The sequence below is a fragment of the Macrobrachium nipponense genome, chromosome 24, assembly GCF_015104395.2.
Source record: "Macrobrachium nipponense isolate FS-2020 chromosome 24, ASM1510439v2, whole genome shotgun sequence".
NCBI classification, from domain to species: Eukaryota; Metazoa; Arthropoda; class Malacostraca; order Decapoda; family Palaemonidae; genus Macrobrachium; species Macrobrachium nipponense.
This window is the reverse complement of record NC_061091.1, coordinates 61,037,783-61,060,037: the sequence shown is the minus strand read 5'-3', so window position 1 is coordinate 61,060,037 and position 22,255 is coordinate 61,037,783. Positions and strand designations below refer to the sequence as shown.

Genomic DNA, 22,255 nt, shown 5'->3' with positions numbered 1-22,255 from the left:
CGATATCTTCATAATTCATAAAAAAAGTAATGATTACTACCCAATTTCGTAAGTTCGTAGCGAACTCATAATAGCTTCCAAAATACCTACTTTACTCTCCCTACATTACTGTAAAGTTAAATGAGTTAACTGAATATCACAAAAATACGGCACAGTCAAAATAAAGCTGACCCATACCAATCGAATTATTCCAATGGACAAACCTTCCTCACAATATTGCCATAAATAAGCTTGGCTTATAAACAACATTATTGGAGCCCCACCTAACTGGGAAAGCCCAGACACCAGCAAGCTGAAGTAAACAAGTTTAAAATCATAAAGAGAATGGGAACAGAAAAAAATCCGTTTCCATTTATAAAGAAAATAGCAGACCAGCAACGACAGCAAAGATCCGAGGCCCAGGAAGGGCAACTTGAGCATTTTAACAAACATCATATAGTCACGATCCTGGTTTGCTGTAATACCACTAGATGTCAGTCTTGCAGACCTCTCTTCCTTGTCTCCCATCAGTATGAAAAATGTTCGAGCGAATCACACATCTCGGGGCGTCTATTTGGGTTAACGTCCTTTTCCTGCAATATCTCCAACGAGGCTTAGTGAGGGATGGCCTTCACTCCTCGATGTCCTTCACTCGCTCATGTGTCTTTCTTCACAGGGCGAGTGATGTGTTTCTTCACTGAGTGATGATGCCACCCCCCCTTGCCCCCCCTTCCTTTCTTTTTTAGTCGTCACCGGTTCTTTTAGGTTACTGATGTGATTAACAGTAATTGGCGAACAACTGAAGAGCTATCTGCATGAAGTTACCACATACACACACATCTCTCTCTCTCTCTAAATATATTTATAAACTACGATAAAGCTAGCTGGAATAATAGTCAGACATAGCAGATATATATATATATATATATATATATATATATATATATATATATATATATATATATATATATCTGCTATGTCTGACTATTATTCCAGCTAGCTTTATCGTAGTTTATAAATATATTTAGAGAGAGAGAGAGATGTGTGTGTATGTGGTAACTTCATGCAGATATATGTTGAAAAAAAAAAAAAAAAAATATATATATATATATATATATATATATATATATATATATATATATATATATATATATATATATATCGCTTGTCAAATGCTAGAAGCAGATGTTTAATTTGTTAACCAACAACAAAGAAAATTATTGGAAGGAAGAAATATGCGTTTAGATCTCCAGTCACTTGCAATAACTTAATGATTAACAGTTTAAATTCAAGCAATATACACAAAATTCAACATCTTACTGAATGATAAAACTATATGAAAAAGTGCGTATATACAATATACACAATATACATACTGCTTATACTAGACAAAATGATATAAGAATGATAATAAGCTTTAATTAATTTTATCTAAAATAGATACAATTGTAAAAGTGAACTTATATCTTTGGTACAGTTAAAAAAAAGGACCATCTGCAATGAATATAACTATAACACAAGGATTGCCTTAAACCTAATCAGAAAAAATTTATTTTTTTCAACATATATAAAAACAAAACGTTTTATTCTTAATGGATGATACCTTTTACTGACAGACTTTTACGTCTATTTTGTGCGAAATATTAAATCATTTATTACCGGACTCGCCTTCGTGGGAATTTACTTATGCACAAAACATAGAGGGTATTGGATTTCGCCCCTTCCGTACTGAACAAATATTTGCCCTTGATAAACAATAAAGATTTGTCGAAACCATAACGAATGCAAGAAAAATACTAAAACGTTCAAGAAAAGACCAGATTTTTAAGCAGGACATTTTCAATGCAAAGTTTCAAGGTAATTTTTACATCTATTATAAAAACGTAAATTTCCAGCCGAATTCCTAAAATGACTCAGGACAGTAAAAGAGTAACTGCGGTTTATTTATAACAATAGAAAAGAAAAATAAAAGGACAGTAATAGCAGGAATTATATTCAAGTTACTTATCATTGCAATGTATAGGTATACACCGAAATGTGTATATGATGCTGCGCTAGTGTAAATATATATAGATATATATATCTATATATATATATATATATATATATATATATATATATATATATATAAATATATACATACACACACACACACACACATATATATATGTATATATATATATATATATTATATATATAGATATCTATATATATATATATATATATATATAAATCTATATATATATATATAATATATACTATCTATATATCTATATATATATATATATATATATATATATATTCTATATATATATAGCTATATATATATAAAAGATATATATATATATATGATCTATATATATATATATATATATATATATATATATATATTATATATATAGATAGATATAATATCTTTTCTATAATATAGATATATATATCTATATATATGAATATATATTATTATTATTATATTATTTATTATTATTATTATTATTATTATTGTGAAGTTTAAAACTTTATGAACAAGTTTAGCAATATTTCACAAAATGAGTGTCGATATGCGTAAAATGGTTGAATACTTTATCAAAGTTATTTATTGGTCCACAGTATTGTAGATAGATATTCCCCTTTATTATCTGTTTTATTCAGAGTTTTTTCAGTCTTATTTTATTCCATTCGTTAAGTAGACGTAGAACTTTGAACTCTTTTGCTAACTTAGTTGAAAATATTTTCATGCGTAATTTTATACCTCAGATAGTCCAATAAACATTTATTTGTTTTAGATATAAGTCTAACTGAGCCGTAACATTGAATATTTATGATATATATATATATATATATATATATTTATAATAATACTATATAGTTTATTTATAACAATAGAAAAGAAAAATAAAAGGACAGTAATAGCATGAATTATATTAAGTTACATATCATTGCAATGTAGTATACACCAAATGTGTATATGATGCTGCGCTAGTGCATATATATATATATATATATATATATATATATATATATATATATATATATATATATATATATATAGATATAAATATCTTTATATATATATAGATATATATATAGCTATATATATATATATATATATATATATATATATATATATATATATATATATATATATATAAAGACATATCTATATATATATATATATATATATATATATATATATATCTATATATATATATATATATATATATATATATATATATATACTAGCACAGCATCATATACACATTTTGGTGTATACCTACATTGCAATGATATGTAACTTTAATATAATTCATGCTATTACTGTCCTTTTATTTTTCTTTTCTATTGTTATAAATAAACTATATATATATATATATATATATATATATATATATATATTATATATATATATATATATATCTATCATAAATTCAATGTTACGGCCCAATTAGACTTATATCTAAAACAAATAAATGTTTATTGGACTATCTGAGGTATAAAATTACGCATGAAAATATTTTCAACTAAGTTAGCAAAAGAGTTCAAAAGTTCTACGTCTACTTAACGAATGGAATGAAATAAAGATTGAAAAAACTCTGAATAAAACAGATAATAAAGGGGAATATCTATCTTTAATACTGTGGACCAATAAATAACTTTGATAATGTATTCAACCATTTTACGCATATGGACACTCATTTTGTGAAATATTGCTAAACTTGTTCATAAAGTTTTGAACTTCACAATAAAATAATAATAATAATAATAATAATAATAATAATAATAATAATAATAATAATAATAATAATAATAATAATAATAATAATAATAATAAAAATTTCTGACAGTGGCTTTAATTTGTAAAGAGAATTTCGCTATCAACGAATCTCTCAATTCATTGGCTTGCAGACGCAACTGAACATACAAACTTAAAATAACATAAAACACTCATCTTCAGCAGACATTATACCCAACTAAAGCGAAATTTGTACATTAGATAAATCGGGCATCTCAAGTGTAATTTTTTTGTTTACGTCGTCTTCTCTAGGGTTTAAAATGGCTTATTAGGCAAAAAGCTGAGACCTCCCAAGAATGAAAAAGATATACAGTATATTCTTACGCAAAAAACAAGTCATGCCAATATCTGTGATAATATGGGTGACTCTCTCTCTCTTTTGCTTACAATATGTCTGCTTACAAGAATCGCAATGTTCCCACAAAAGCCTAATCGATATATTGTTTCTTTCGTGTTCACATTCAAACTACTTAGGTTCATTTATACAAGTGTCAAGTTAACTGTTAATCGACCATCTCAGCCCTTCGAGTAATATCTCTAACCTCATCTCAATCTTTCATACTTCATCTTCGATGCTTTATCGCCTATATCAATGCTACCTTTTCAATAAGATTTAAAATAGACGTCGGAGAGACTTTACTTTTTCACAGTTCTCATGTCTGTTACTGCACAATATGAACCATATCGTTCTAAAGTTGCCACGGACCGCTGCCTTTCATTTAAAAATTATTCCGGCCGAGGAAATGTCCCACGGTCACTGTTCCAGTGGACATAAAGTATCAAAATTCATCTGTTTTACTAAAGCATTTAACACCTTTACTGCTTGTGCTCTCCTGTCATGAACACCACCCTACATTGAGCATTAAGTGACATCGGGACATTTTCCATCACCGAGACTTTTATACCTAACTAATACCCCTATTGTTATCCTCATTATCATTATAGGCATACTAATGCATCTTCGTCTCCATTGTCTTTGCATTTCGTAATTTATGACACTGAAATGAAATAGTCTTAGTAATCAATACTACTGTAAACATTTTCATTCCCACCAGGAACTTTGGTAAAACGGTATCAAAAACCTTGGAATAACAGTAACTGGGCTATACGGTGAGTGTGGTGAAATTAAAGAAGGTTTCTTGGGACCCACAGAGAGGAGGTCCTCTCGAAATTAAGAGGCGGTTGTGGACCCCCTGAGGAGAGCGCAAGTGGGGACATTAGTCGGGCACACATGACTTGAGATGCCATATATCTCTGGTTCATTGCTTCTCAAAACTGTCAAGGAAACGGAAGATGGAGAAGAAGAAGAAGAAAACTGAGTGAGAAGCCAAGACCTTTTCCGAAAGAATAAGTAACAGATATATCAAAAGACTTTTCCAAAGAGAGAGAGAGAGAGAGAGAGAGAGAGAGAGAGAGAGAGAGAGAGAGAGAGAGAGCTGTCAACAAACTGAAGAAAATTGTACGAATACTAATCACAAAGTAGATACGACACATAAAATCCAAATACAATAAATAGCGGAACTACTTAATTATTTTTTCAGCCTTGCGTCTGCCCACCATAGAAAAGAGGAAATGGACAATTAACCTCCGACTTGGGTAACCCAATATGAAATGTAAGGAGCGTTTCCAATGACATGTGATAACTGCAGCGGCTATTCAAAGGTAATGACACCTTTTTTTTCGATCTGCTGTGATGTTTAGTAATGACAATTCGCCAGCTGGCAGAGGCAATGGTTGTGGAGGAAAAGGAGGAGGAGGAGGAGGTTGAGTAGGAGAGAGAGAGAAAAAAAAAAAAAGAAAAGAGAGAGAAGGCAAAGGATAAGTGAGAGGGAAATTAAAAAGAGGCGAGGAAAATGAAACGAAGGAGAAAGAAGAGGAATAGTGGGACTGAGAAAAATAAAGAGGAGGAGGAAGAGGATGAAGGAAAAGGAAAGAAAAATTAGGATATGGAAGAAAAAAAAGAGGAACAAAGGAGGAGTAACAAGAGGAACAAAGAGACGAAAATATGAAGAGGAGGAGGAGGAAGAGATCAAGACTAAAAAGAAGTAAAAAAAAGAGAAAAGGGGAAAAAGTTGAAAAGGAAAAATGGAAGGCAAAGAAAGGAGGTAAGAAATCAGAAAAGGAGAAAGACAGAAGAATAAAGAATTTGAGAAACAGGAGTAGAAGACGTGGAAAGAGAAAGAAGACGATAGAAGAATAGGAAGGTAAATTCGCCCTCTGCCCATCGTCGGCACATCTGAAACAACCGGCCGAGAGAGAGAGAGAGAGAGAGAGAGAGAGAGAGAGAGAGAGAGAGAACGGAAGCGGCGGACTTGTTCAACAAAGGAAACAAATCACCCACCGATCACCTGGGTCTTCCTAAGGCGCTTGTGTGGGTCATGCCATTCTCTCTCTCTCTCTCTCTCTCTCTCTCTCTCTCTCTCTCTCTCTCTCTCATGGGACGGTTATGTAAAAAGCTATGGATGGCTCATAATTTCCGTCAGGCTTTACAATCTCACGGATAGTTTATGAGCTTTACAAACACAAAAGTCAAATGATCCCTTCTGGGCCGTAGAATTTTCTGCCTTCCTCTGTGTTTTCTTGCTTGACCGGCCGTATCATACTGCTAACTAGCCTGATGTTAGCACGGGCTCTTGCTCCGGAAGTAACCCAGGCTTATTTGGAGAAAACTACCGTAAACTACAGTAAGATAAAATGATGACATTCTCATAATGTCAGAATTACAACTATGACATAATATATGAACAAGTACATTAACCCTTGTTTCGCATTGCTTGAACCTCGTCTATCCAGATATGAGACGATTACATTAGCTAAGTTTAATTTCTGTTTTCATCTCACCATTCCTAAACATGAAAGAAATAATTTATCATAGCTGTATAACCCTTATGCTATAACTATGCTACTTACCGCACTTGCACTTCATGTAATACTATATTAGCTTTCATGTGCACACTGCAAATTATATTTTCTTATTTCCTTGAATGTAAAAATCATAATTAGAAATAATAATGGATTACTTCGAATGAGTTCATTACCTATAAATCCACAATCCTGATGGCAGCTGTAACGCCACTTGATGTTTTTGTTAAAATCAATATAACATCGAAAAGTGAATTTCAAACAAGTGTTGTAAAGCTTCAAAATACTCTTTTTACAAAACCCCCCAAAAATGTAACAAACAACATATTAAAGTAATTAAGATCACGAATAAATTAATTTAATAAAACACATAGAGAAATGGGTAATTAAAAGGGCGTGAGAGAAATATTACTGTAATAACTTCGGGACAAACACAGGACCGTGATATTTCTCTTCATTTTATTAGCGTGGTCGAATCGCACTTTCAGAGGTGAATAAAATTTGTAGTTCGTAGTTTGTCGAAGCATAAAAACTGAAAATACGTATATTACTGGGTGCCCTAACAAGGTATGAGACGAGATATTGACATCATAATATTCTAGGTTATTTAGAAATTAGTACAAATTCGTTAGTATACAAATTCTGATGCATACTGATATGATAAGTGGGATGGTGGCTTTTATTTTTTTGCAGTTTTCATTCGGTAACCGATGAAATATATAATAAATGCCTCGCGTTAACTCTCGAGCATTTTCACCACTGAGACAAATGATAGAGCTTGGCTTCAGTTGAAGCAGTCTTTTAACATTATTATGAGGTAGTAGTATTATAAGTAATAGGGCAAATCCGTCCCCCGCCCCCATTTTTTTATTTTTTTTTAATATGCGTTAAAAGATTAACATAGAGGGCAAGAGAGCTGCCTTAACTATCATTTTCAATTGGGTAATTATTATTTTGTACCGACTTAATACTAGTCTCCCCGCATTTTAATACATTTTCACCTATTTATTGATCTGCTGTTTCTTTTTTTTTATTAAATGGAAGATCTTTCTGTATTTCCCCTCACTTCCTCTTACTTCTTCCTAATGAACACCCTATTCTTTGGAAACTTGAATTTCAAGTCAATGGCTTCTGTGGGTTTGACCCATATGAATAGGTTTCACCTACTGAATAATAATAACAATAATAATAATAATAATAATAATAATAATAATAATAATAGAATATCCAACAGTCCAGGGATCTCATTATTTATACATTGACTAATCGCTTCATGAGATTCTTGTCAACCTGGTATATAATGCCCCACCCTCCCCTCGCCAGATGAAGGCCCTCACCATCCAACAATGCACGTTGGGCACCTCTCGAAGAGTTCAGACGTTTTCCACGGAGTCAACAGATAGTGGAATTGACTCAGGCCTCCTCCGTTATCCTAAGTGGTGAGAAAGGCGGCGAGGGCGACATCACAGCTCGGGTGTTCACTGTCAATAAGCTGCGCGTTCGAAGTCAAACACGCCGTGACCATTTGGCCCCGAGGTCCTACTCCTCCTTCACAGTCTCCCCCCCTACCTCGGAATACTTTCGAGGGGCCTCTTTTGATGATAAGATGCGAAACAGTTAAGGAGGAGGCATTCAGGCCGCCGTTACACTCTTCACCTAAGCGAAAACTGTTCTGCCACTGTACCGTCTTGATTCGGCGGGTGGTTAGTGCTCCCTTGGAAAAGGTCATGCTCTGCATCCAGGCTAGCCTTATATTTCGGAGTTTAAACGATTCATGCTCTTATATATACATACATACTCACATACATACATATATATACTTATATATAAATTCTTTTTTCGTAGAGCTGGAGGAAGGAATGAAAGGAGTTGACCAAGCGATTTCGTATATTTTTTATGCCTCCTCAGGGCCAAGTGATACAAAAAAATCATTATTTGTTAGAATGGCACCTCTGTGTCAGCAATACATAAACATAAAAACTATCGTACTACTTTTTAAAAATCAATTGTCTAAAAATGTTGTTTTCAAGTAGTTCATCCAATACATGACTCAACAATGTTTCGTTTCGTGATATCTTTACAGAACACGATCTCTTTAGCTTCTTTCTATTTTCTGGTGTGGCTACACTCGTTCATAAATATAATGTCAGAACGGGGAATAATAGTACAAGCACTTTGTTTCAACATATGAACGAGTGCAACAACACCAAGAATTGCAAAGAAACGAAAGAGATCATCTTCAGTAAAGATCCCACGAAACGAAACATTGTTGAGTTATGTATAATGAATCAAAATCGTGTAGATTTGATCAACAGCAGCCCATGGATATACAAACTGGATGAACTACTTGAAAACAAAATTTTTAGACAATTAGTCTTTAGACAGCAGTACGATAGTTTTTATGTTTATGTATTGCTGCCACAGAGGTGTCCTTGTACCTTGATCAACTGCTTTCATTTATTCCTCCAGCTCTACGAGAACATAAACTATGGCGGTGTTGTCACATTCATTGTATAGCTTCCGGTGGGGCCGACTCCCACCGCCACCCCCCCACCCCCCCAAAAAAAAAAAAAATATATATATATACATCAGCCGCTTCATGTACCGTGATATCACTGACATAAACAACGACGCGACAATACGTCGTTTTTTTTAATACATAGATGTCATCATAATAATTAGATAGCGAATTGCAGTGCAGCCTTATAGAAATCATATCCTTACACAGTAAACTGATAAAAGTCTAACAATGATGCATAATAACATGACAGATACGGTTTTGAAGTCTGGAGCTCAAGGGTCAAGTCTTGGTGGGGAATTTTATGTCTTCCTCTACCACTCAGCCAGAGAGAGTCTTTTCGAGAGACGATTTTGTCTATACAAGAGGAACGAAGTCCATTCATAACCTATTACTGACGGGGCATTTTTGTTTTCTGCGGCTATGCCCATCTCGGGCATGAATACTAATGAGATACAATATTTTAACAATGATGAATTATGAATTTCATCATCTTTATACAAGATTCGATACACGAGGCGTAATGTTTAGTTTAGATAATCGTGATTTGAAGGTATTCGTATTCGCTGTTATGGAAAGCATAACATCAGTCATGACGCTTTGAAAATTATCATTTTCTACTACACAAAGAAACGCTACCAAAAGGAATAACTATTTCAGCCAATACTGGCCAAAAAATTGAACCAAAAATGAGGTTATTAGAGTATTTACAGTCTCCAAGCCAACACCGATAATGAAGTGAAATTACTGGAAAAACGTCAAAACCGAGTATGGGTTGCAGTATTGCACCTACCAGCAATAAGGGCTATGATCAATATTTGAACCACCTCTGATGACCACATGGGGACAAAAACTTGAACTATTACTGGGATTATGGAATAAAATAATCAGCCTACACAGATGGTTATGAACAAATTTAAGGGCAAGGCAAACGACTGCCAAAAACGATATTAATATTCAAACTTAAGGATTGTCGAGCCTAAAACAAAGTGGCAATTATGGAGTGCAAAACCTCTATACTAAGCCCTTTCTAGTCCAAATTTAAAACTGGGTCAAGGGTATGGTTAGCGCCTTTTACATGTAAAAGAGAAAGAGGAAAACAGTTCCAGAGCTACGGAAACTCCCAACAGAACTTTGTCGGTCTGGTACAAGCGGCAGGCAGGCAGTGGGTGTAATGAGCTACGAAAGCCAACTGGATAATATGACTAAAAGGTGAAATCAAATCGAAATTCTCTCCTAGGTGAAACACCTTAGAAACCCGACGAACTTGACAGATAGAAGAAGAGCAAGATAGAAAATAAAAGAGCAAAGCGTGTACCCAGGAGCCGAGGAGGCTTCCTCCTCACACAGCAGCCGCCGACAACTTCCCTCAAACTGGGCTGGTTCCTCCTCCTCCTCCTGCCGGGGCTGCGGGCAAATGAGAATCTCTCTCCCAAGGCATGTTGTTACTGTTTAACTAACTTTAAAGGATGCGGCAGCATTTGGAGGACCTGGTCGGTTCCACAACTCCATGTTACGTGTCTATCCCGGCAGAACAAACCAACTTCAAAACCAAACATCTCTAGCCAATTCACCTTTGGCTATTGGCCATACATGGATATGCATCAGCAATCAAACCAATTTCGAGGGCCTTTGAAATTCCGTTAGTTTCCTAGGCTCTCTCCTCTCTCTCTCTCTCTCTCTCTCTCTCTCTTCCAGGTTCTCCGTCTCTCTTACTTCTTCGCTTCCTATAACTCAAGCACCTTTCGTTTTTTGTTCTCTCTCTCTATTCAATTGCAAAGAACTATCTTTCCCACTAACTTCTCTCTCTCTCTCTGTCTCTCCTCGTACATCATGAAAAATTTCCTTTCTCTCGCTCTCTCTCCTCTCTCTCTCTCTTGTCAACGGCTGTCCCCTTTCTCCTTCAAACACACACGTCCTTCATTCGTTCCCAATTAATAAATTAAACTTGTTTCGCAACTTCTGAAGAGCCAATTCTTCGTTTTTATTTAGGATTAAAACTGAGGTAAGTCATTGATTAAAAACTTTTTGCCTTTCATTTTGAGGGTTCTCTCGTTACACTTACATTGATATTGAACTAAGTTATTTTCGCATTACAATAAGGACTGCGTTGATGGTTCCATCTGATTTAACTATTTAAACACATATATAGAGAGAGAGATTTTTGTCACTTTTACACGCGAGACTTTTTCATACTTACAAATAGCAAACAAGAGCATCACTGACCATCGAATTTACTATACCGTGGGAATAACTTACACTCAATAAGTGGATCTGCCTCGGCCAGTGATAGATGGTCAATTTGAACGTTTGCCGAATGGTCAAAGGTGCGGTCTACCTTGGTACGTAAACCAGCTGCCCATCGCGCAGGTTCGAAACCTGGCCGGGGGAGAATTCGATAACATATATATGTCCAATGCCATCTCTCTCTCTCTCTCTCTCTCTCTCTCTCTCGCTCTCTCTCTCTCTCTCTCGCTCTCTCTCTCTCCTCTCTCGAACTAATCATCGGCTTTGAATTCGCTCATCCATGAGTGATCCGCCTGCATCAAATGTACTACATGTAAATTGGAGTTGTCCCTTATGAACCTGCCCCATTATCTATTAAGCCTGATGGATGAAATAACTGTCTGTGACTTTCGGCTGACGGAAGCAGAAGAACAGAAGAATCCAAGAAAACCTCCGACTTCGACCAGGACCTGACTTCGGTGGCTAGTTCGACGGAGTCACGTCTCTACCGTAGTTACGGTAAAAGAACATTTTATAATAACGGAATGGAGAGAGAGGCAATACAATGATTATATAATTTTTATATATATCAAAACAGGCCCCTTCTTCTAAAATATCTGAAAATATCAGATCGACGAAGTCACATCTAACAGAAATCTTGTCAGACAAAAAGAAACTACAATAGTTAAAAGTAAGAGTTTATAACGCTCAAAACGTATAAAAATACCTAAAAGTTTAGGGACTTTCATTAACACCCAAAAACGTCTAAAATATCTAAAAGTTCACAGATTTTTTCATTAACGCTCAAAAACGTCTAAAATAGCTATCTAAAAGTTTAGAATTTTTTTTTAAAACCGCTCAAAAACGTATAAAATACCTAAAAGTTTAGAGACTTTTTTTATTAACGCTCAAAAACGTCTAAATATCTAAAAGTAGAGATTTTTTTCATTATCGCTCAAAAACGTCTAAAATATCTACAAGTTTAGAGATTTTCTTTCATTAACGCTCAAAAACGTCTAAAATATCTAAAAGTTTAGAGATTTTCTTTCATTAACGCTCAAAAACGTCTAAAATATCTAAAAGTTTAGAGATTTTTTTCATTAACGCTCAAAAACGTCTAAAATACGGAAGGCGAATGATAAATTAATGATATGTAAGCTTCATATTAATCAAATGAAGCATAGTATCTATAACGAAAGTCGTAAGTTATTTTTCCCCTTATAAACGGTGAAGAGAAAAATCCCGCAGAAGATCTACTACATTCCTTATACTGTTACGAGTGGCGGTGGCTGTACGTAGGTGACGGCTCCAGGGGCAGGCAGACTAGCGTAGATTGATGGAAGTAGGACCTGGCAGTGACGCAGACGAGTGACGACCTGGACACGAGACACTTACCATTCCGACTGTTACATTTCCATCTACTTTTACCCACAGACATTACCGGATCACTTATCCCGATTCATCGAAACAGGTATACGAAGAATGCGACATTCCACCAGAGAGGTAGATACAACTAATCTATAATAAATGTTTTTGTTTTAACGTTGGGCCATTAACACGTGCAGTAAGTAGATAACAATAAAAATACAATGAAAGCATGGGGTGTGGAGTGGAGGTACGGAAAGATCTATCAATGACATTTGTTTAAAACTATTTCTCGAATTCCGGTTTGCCTAATGAGCTTCACATGAAAAACGAAGTTCGCTAAAGTACCAGAAATATAGAAAATGCATTAAAATCTAAACCCTGAAGTTTGCCGAAGACTTTTATGACCCAATTCTCGTATCCGGTTGGTAATTAGATATAATTAAAACTTGTTTCCGAAAGGAATGTAAAAATAAAGTGATAGAAATCTGAATCATAAATAAAACGTATTGCATCTTGTGAGACACCGACAGATAAAACGTCGACAATTTTCTTTTGAATTTTGTTGAAAGAGTAAGGAAATAAAATTCAGTAGTTGTCCAGCATATAATTATCGCCTTTTTCAGATACAACCGCGAAAGAACTGATCAGTCTTACATACTGCATAAACCTTTCATACATACTACGGGAACTCAGGCACTAGAGTTTTTGTAAGTTATACGTATATAAATGATGAGAAAATTGCTGCACCTTCCTAAAGTGCGTCGTGAAGTTGACTGGAATTCAATTTCATTGCATCTTGCACCTTAATACCTCAAAAGAAGACATGTAAAAAAGAACAATAAAAATTCGGAACTATATCTTCAGAAGCTTCGAAAGTAGTAAATAGCCTTTACCATATGACACAGTATATATATATATATTATATATATATATATATATATATATATATATATATATATATATATGACTGGTAAAAATGTTCTGTAACAACAGAATTCCATCTAATAAAAGGAGCCCATAAAAACACCAAAATGTAGAGAGAAAAGTACTATATTTCAGAGACTGCTGTCTCTCTCTTCAGAGACAGCAGTCTCTGAAATATAGTACTTTTTCTCTCTACATTTTGGTGTTTTTATGGGCTCCTTTTATTAGATATATATATATATATATATATATATATATATATATATATATATATATAGTATATATATATGTATATATATGTATATAGATATGTATATATCTATATACATATAAATTATATATATATATATATATATATATATATATATATAATATTATACTGTGTCATATGGTAAAGGCTATTTACTACTTTCGAAGCTTCTGAAGATATATTTCCGAATTTTTATTGTTCTTTTTTACATGTCTTCTTTTGAGGTATATAATGCGTGTGTAGACATCTAGGGAAATAGATAGATAGACAGATAGATATATAGACGATTCCCGGGCGAAGACGAGCACTTAAAGCAATTTCCGCTTAATACCATTGGATCTGATGATGGAAAAGGGAATTTCATACTTGGCAGAGAGTCAACTGTAATGGGTCGCAGTCATGTTATAGATGAGCATGGGGCTAGCAACTTAACCCAAAGGCATCTGGGTGACTTTTGACATTTACAAAGCACACTATGATATCAAATGTAGAAAAACATATGTGAGGGGAAACAACGTATTTATTATAATAATCCTGGACAAGTGACATATTATAACTGCATGTCGCTTTAAAATAATAATAATACTAATAATTGCTTTTATTATTATAGTTCATATTCAATTATACCATGCCTTTATTCAGGAGACGGAAGCTGAAATGCAACAAGGCGTGATCCGACCTCCAGCTTATTTGGGACGAATGCAAGATTTTCTCCTCAAGCATAAGTTGTAAACATTATGTTCCTAACTTTTAACGTAAATTAAAACGTGTTAAAATTTACAGTCAAATAGAGGCTTGTTTCACCAACGAAAATGGAAATAAATTTGCAATATTTTATTAGAAATAATTTGTCTTTACTGTGTAACATGCACATTATTTATTTTTCATATTTTCAAGCTAATAAAGAAAATCATAAATATCCTATCCTGAAATTCCTGTATCTTTAATTCAACGGGAAACACCTTTTTCAGACCTTTCCTAACCCCCCAAACAAGAACAAAAACAACAACAACAACGTAGTTTGTAGGCTTACTCCCCGAGTAAGCAAAAATGATAATGCCGCGATCCAATAAATCAATCAACGCAGACTTGAACGAAAAAGAGGAAGCGTGAAACAGAGAAGAGGAGAAGAGAGGGAGGAGGAATCCCTTGGGGCCACGCCCCCCCCTCCCCCAAAAAGAGAGTAATTTCGATCTGACAAAACTTTTTCGTCAAATTATTCGATGAACGAGAGAGAGAGAGAGAGAGAGAGAGAGAGAGAGAGACAGAGGTGGTCTACTGGATGCCACTCACACCCGGTTGTCGATTACACGCGATAAAACAAACTATTTCACTCACTGCTCCCACGGGTCAAATGCCCTCAAAAGCCCACTCATTCCCCCCTTCCCCCCCTTTTAACTACCCCCACAAAAAAAAAGTGGCTGACCTCCTCCCCCCCAACATCCCTCCATCAACCCGTCTCCCACCCGGGCTCTTTCACCTACCTCAAAAAAAAAAAAAAAACAAAAAAAAAAAAAAAAAAAGCTAAAACAACCACCCTGGAAAACAAGTGGGAAAAAATTCCTGTCATCTTAAGAATGTTGACTTTTCTTTCGCTCATTTATCCGCATTTGTGTTCACGGGAGATAATTTGTTACCACTGCAGTGCTTACCAACAGTGTCAATAAAAATCTTAATTCCATAAGCATCGAGGTCTCATCTCTTGATTATTTCCTTAAAAAAAAAAAAGTTTAATTTACTCATCTCTGTAATCAGCATTAGAAAACGAAAGTGATTCTACGTCGTATTCACCGATTTCTTTTACGTCGTGTTTTAACTGTGGAGCTACTGAGTCTCTAAAAACTCGGTCAATCAGTAAACAACAAAGATGATGGTGACCAAATTAAAAACTCACCTCTTCCCACCACCACCCGCCAGAAAGGTTTTAGGTGACTTACCTAAGAAAGAGAAAATAAAAATGAATTGAGTATTTCGTAAATAAATAAATAGTAGGACTCAAATCTACACAAACAAACAAACAAACACACGACACAGATATATATATATATATATATATATATATATATATATATATATATATATATATATATATATGTGTGTGTGTGTGTGTGTGTGTGTGTATGTGTGTGCGTGTGTGCGTATGTGTGCGCGCGCGCATTTTAGTGAAGCACTACTTTCCAAACAGCAAAACAAGCAGATGAGTCCTTTTATATAATGATAATCGTCAAATTTACAAGGAGAGAGAGAGAGAGAGAGAGAGAGAGAAGAGATAGAGAGAGAGAGAGAGAGAGAGCGAGAGAGAGAGAGAGAGAGAGAGACTCATAGTAGCACGAGTCTTCAAATGGCGAAACAAATCCGCAGTTATGTAAATGTACATATATCTAAATTTAAAAACAGCAAGGATAGCTTTCGGGAATTTGTTCGGTTCCCCTTATCAATCAATTTAAATATATGTACATTTACATAGCTGTGGATTTGTTTCTCCAAATATAATAATAATAATAATAATATATAAATAATATAATAATAATAATAATAATAATAATAATAATAATAATAATAATAATAATAATAATAACAATAATAATAACAGAGAATGCTATGCATTGAAAAACTCACCATGAATAAAAAACTCTCTGTAGGTACATCAAATACATCACCGAATACAAGAAAATAAAAGAAATAATGGGGTGAATTCACACAACCCATAATAAAGGAATAAAGCAACAATAACACCGTCCTGTGAAATCCTGAAAAAGCAATGTGTTCACCGAACTGAATATTCTAAATGTAACTGAATTTTTCAGAGATGGCGAAAATATATGATCATCAGAAATAAAACGCTACAAAACATGCGCTCGCTGTAATAGCAAAACAATAAATTAAATTGGGATAAACTACAAAAGCATATCCTCAAAACAAATAGCCATAGTTACACTCAGGCTTCACATACAAATGTTTACTGATAAATTTCATTTAGGGAGGACTGTTTTAAGTTTAATTCCAAGTCCAACGTTGTTATTCCAGTATAACAATTTTCGTGTTTAACGCGAGCACAATTAGCTGGCTCTTCGAGGCATCAGTTCGCCAGATGTTATCATTGCGTTCGAAATTTCTTCGCTTTTTATTGCCTCGCGCGCCAAGTTTTCCTGAACTTCAACTACATTTTGCTTCAAATCTCGAATTTTCATGAGATACCGAGCTGAATTTGCTCTGTCTTTACACTGCGTTCAGCATTTCACTTTTCGTTACATCACATGTGAACTAAATTTCGTGCACTGTATTCATATAATCATGTACTTCTAATTCCATTTCGGCAATTTTTTTCCGGATTAAACAAAATACTTTTAAAAAATCTTTGATTTAAAATCGGACCTGGCATAATATGATTGGGGTTTTACATTTATATTACATCTAATGTCTTACTTATCACAAAATTTCATTTATATTTTGTGAGTCATTACAGAACTTTTAATATCTGTTGACTTTTCCCGAATTTTTCCTACTCTCAAGAAAGTGTTTTGCTTTTCCATAGCATAACATGTCTGAGTTATAGCTAATACATTACAACAAATAATGAAATCTCAGTATTTACATACTAAGCTTCCATGATGAACATAAAATGCACTTTTATTTTCTTTATTTTCTTACATTTCCCGCAAAAATTGTCTGAGATTTAACTACATACACATTACAACTATCATAATGTGATATCACTGCAAAATTTCGCAAGAATTTTTCTACTTCTCATTATACCATTTCACGAGTTTGAACAATGAACAAAACTTCTTTCTGATTCATTTTAATTTTCACATTATATTTGCAATTGATACGAAGCGTCAAAAGGTGTATGGGGAACACACATATCCATAATAAATCCATTTAATTAGCAAGGATCATATTTTGATACAATCAACTAAGGAAGAAACAAACAAACAAAAAGGAAATAGAAAAAATAAAAGCAATACTGTTGGAATTACAGAGATGGCACCAAATGACCGCACAAAAGGCAAATGCATTTGACTCTGTGCTTAAAAAAAATATCCCCACTTTTCCGCCCCAGTAAAGGATGACAGAACTCAACATATTCATAAATGCAAATGTAATATTCAAATCCTTGCCCGCACGACATGAATACCGAAGTCATTTTGTCACAAATGCTTAATTATGACTGATTAGCGCTTTCCATGCAAATTCGGGCCTGCTTTTTATGCGATCAGCGGAACATTAGTACCCGGCGAGAGGTTTGATTAAAAACAAATATTTAATATTTACCCAATACCACTCATAGCTCAGGCCAGCCAATCGTGAACGCGTTATTACTTTCTTTATGAACCCCAATATTTTCACTAATTAAACGGGCGTAATATTTCATTGTTATTCCAAATAAAACAATGACACGTTTATCTATAAAAAAAAAAAAAGCTAATGCCCTGTCGCCTGATATTTCCGAATTCGTTTTTCAAATGAGGGCGATAATGCAGAGATACAAACACTGAAATGGGACAAAAAGGCGTTCGGATTCTGCCAGAAATATTTCTGCACCGGAACAGACATTTCAAATACATTTCACAATGATTCTGCTGGTCGACCGCGCATGCCCGCGATTCTAGACGTATATATACAGGTAAAAAAAATCTATGTATTCATACTGTTATCTACGTACATATGCGATTAAGCTCGTACACACAAAATGCACACAAACACACACACATATGTATGTGTGCGTGCGAGTGTATGTGTGTATGCATGTATTCATGTATACACAAATTCTTAGTGCACGTTTTATACAAGAATTCCATTCTTGATTCAGCAGGCAGATGACGATTGCCACAGAGCTAAATTATGTACGTCGACATGGGTAAAATCAAACCAAAATAGCAAGGGGCAAAACTCTAGTCCGTTTTGAAAGAAAATAAAATTGTAAGTGCGGATAATGTACTAAAAGATGGTCGAATATTAATTTGCTGTGGTGCGTTGTATGAATCATAACACAGAATATGAAGGAAATGCTAAGATTATATGGAACTAAAATGCAGAGCTATGCGGGAATAGCAAAGGTATAGTGTAAAAACCAGACTGCAAATAAGTTTGTGCTTCAGGAAGGACGAAGAGTGAAAATAACTAGCACAGTGGAAAACATTATTTAGAAAATAAACGGGAAAATTCATCAATAAAGTGAGAGGGAATAACAGAGAGGGAGATCAAGATGAAAGACTAGAATAGTAGAAAAACCGAAAAATGTACAAAATAAACCAACACTGAGATGCTGAAGGTATACGTAGATCTACCTTTTGGCAAAATATAGAAACAAACTATTACTGCTGCTATTATTACCCCATATCTTTACTGGCCATCGACCTTTAGTTGTCATGATCCAAACGAAATCTTGTAACATGAGGCAAGGAGATGTAAGTTCAATTAAAACTTTATTTGAAAGTAACTGTTGAATTGAGTGGCGTGTAAAATTACGGGTTCTAAAGCTTAGAACTCAACCTCTCTCAAAAACTCAAAAAGCTTTTTTTTTTCTTTGTACGTTACTTATATATCTCTAGAAAAATCTAATCATTTGTTGCCAGACACCAGTTCCAGTTCTCAAAAAAACTTGCATAACTTGAGGCATGACTTTTTGTATAACCTTCTTGATAACCAGACAAAATGACAAGCAAACTGAAACTGAAACGTTGTGCCCTTTCCGGATGCACTGAGAATCTATCTCTCTGGATTCAGTATATATATATATATATATATATATATATATATATATATATATATATATATATATATATATATATATACATATTAAAAAAATAAGTGGCAACTGGCCTGGTATCAGTCTAATTAAAATGACAAATAATCTCACTGGTACGTTTTCTGACTCTTAACTATTTTCTATTACTGCATTCAAGAGAATCCTATTTGGTGTCAGATTGCGATATCATCACGAAGATTAACGACATATCATTCCTTAATAAATTTCCTTTGACTTCCTTCAATGCTACACGCTCGAAGGGTAAGCATAATGAATCTGGGGTCATTTGCATCTTCAAGATATAAATGTGTATGCCTCTTCCAAACACATTTATTTATGTTACTTTTGACTTCGTTTGTGCTTTTGCATGCAACTGCTTGTCATCCGGTGTAAAGGAAAAAGCTCGCTAGAACTCTTTGTCGGTAGGACGTCAAAGCAAGACTGAAACATAAGCTAAGCGAGTAAAGTGGCTTGTTCATTGGGTGATATGCAGGGAACGGGGTCTGATTTCACTCCTAAATCATCGACACGGTAACGTTCCACAACCGAGGTCACTCACCCACGTGGGCGTTATTCAAAATTCAGGGAACCTTTAAGATGCGTCTGTAAGTTTAATTCATATCACCATCTAAATTTCTTCTATCCTTTAATAAGTTAACTTGTTTAATAACACCTCATATTGACTACAATATAGTCAAGACTTCTAAACTCTTCCATGTGTTTCATAGCAATTCCTACCATTCAAGCTTCCGCTGAAGCAGCATAATTATATCTAAACTTTATATGAATGCTGTTTTCTGGTTTTATAGCGGAAACTTGACTGGTATTCACAGAACTTGTACTATAGCCTTTTGACAGGAAGCTTCCTTTAAACATTTTTATTCAAATTTAACTAGTCACCTATTAATTCAAACAATGACACTTGTAAAGACACAAGCGGAAAGAGAATTGTTCAGTAAAATGTTTATTATATTTCTAATGTTTGAGGCTAGATTTTTAACTTTTGTAAACAAACATTTGAGAGAGAGAGAGAGAGAGAGAGAGAGAGTTGCTTTTCTGGAAGACGGGGACTTTCGGCTGGCTCTCTCTCTCTCTCTCTCTCTCTCTCTCTCTCTCTCTCTCTCTCTCTCTCTCGAGCGCCCACTGATGATTGCAGTCCAGGTTAGAAATTACTTTTTTTTTTTCTTTTATACACGATACTTTTTTTTTTCGTCGTGTGTACGGATGACAGTAAATACGGGACAGTTTGTAGGACGTCTTAAGTTCCCAGACATTATGAAAATCACTGTCAAAGCAGCAGCTTCACACATTTGTCAAGTATACAACAGGGTTTTTACAACTGACTCTCTAGGAGCTTAAGTCATCAATCCCTTTATGTAGACGACGCTCTCAGATCAATTTTTTGACATGTTTAGTTCCAGTCAAAGCTATGACATAGATTTTAATTCCATTTCCTTTTTAATGGTTCCATTTTCTCATATTGCCATAAATGTTTGTGTTTACACATTCATGATTGCCAAAAATGTTTGTGTTTACACATTCATGAAATCGGCCAGTTTGTCCACGACGCTTTGCCGTTAAGATCTGACCGCCTCTATTTTTCCATGGAAACTAGAAAATTATAATAATGGTGTGAACTGTAAGTCTAGAGTGAATTCCAGTTTTTCGAGCAAAAGCAGAGGAGAAGAAGAAGAAGAAGAAGAAGAAGAAGAAGAAGAAGAAGAAGAAGACGAAGAAGAAGAAAGAAAAGAAAAGAAGGGGATCCAATTAGTAGGAGACTGGCTGGATCCGGAACAAAGAAGACAGAAGAAGAAGAAGAAGAAGAAGAAGAAGAAGAAGAAGAAAAAGAAGGGGATCCAATTAGTAAGCAGACTGCTGGATCCGGAACAAAAAGAGGAACCGCAGAAGTAACGAAGCAGGTGTTCAACCGAAACTTCGGAGTGAACGACTTTTATATACAACGGGTCAATGCAAACCGTTCGTTTTAGCGTAAAGAAATATGTTGTAAATACGGAACGTAACTACCGCTTATTTATAACTTCCGTAGCTGCTTATATCCGCTATGCTGGAAATCGGAAGAGCAAATACGCACAAATTCCAAAAACGCAATTCATAAAGTATATGGAAAACAAGTGGCATATCACATAATTTGCTGCACTGGAAATTAAGACATGCACTATACAAGGGAATGTACGGATATATTGATATTATATATCACAATTTCCTAATTTATAGATTGAAAATATAAAACTACATGTAAATATGAAACGTTTATCGACAGAGGCAAAACTGCATCTATAAAAGTAACGGCTTTAGACAAATCACATCCTTTACTTAACTGGAAGCTACAAGAATGCAAGGCAAAGTAATTGCCAATCCGCAGAACTTCTAATAAAAAGCCTTAATATGGAAATTCTACTGACACATGCATCACATCACGCGACCCACAACGACGCCTTGAAGAACGAGAGACAGGAACGACGAAATAAAAAAAAGAGAAGAAAAAGAAGAAGAAGCAGAAGAAGAGGGACGAAAATGCCAGCGATAACACCTGGTCCTAAAAGTACTAACAAAGGCGCGAAA

General features: G+C 34.5%; 1 protein-coding gene across 1 annotated transcript in view; it reads left to right on the top strand.

Moving 5' to 3' along the window:
• The window catches only part of LOC135203199 (uncharacterized), a 60,914-nt gene extending 39,331 nt beyond the window's left edge, over positions 1–21,583 (top strand). The window contains exon 3 of the mRNA XM_064232945.1: positions 21,322–21,583. Coding sequence (XP_064089015.1) covers positions 21,322–21,583 — 262 coding nt within the window. The remainder of the gene's footprint in view (positions 1–21,321) is intronic.
• The last annotated feature ends 672 nt before the right edge of the window (positions 21,584–22,255 follow it).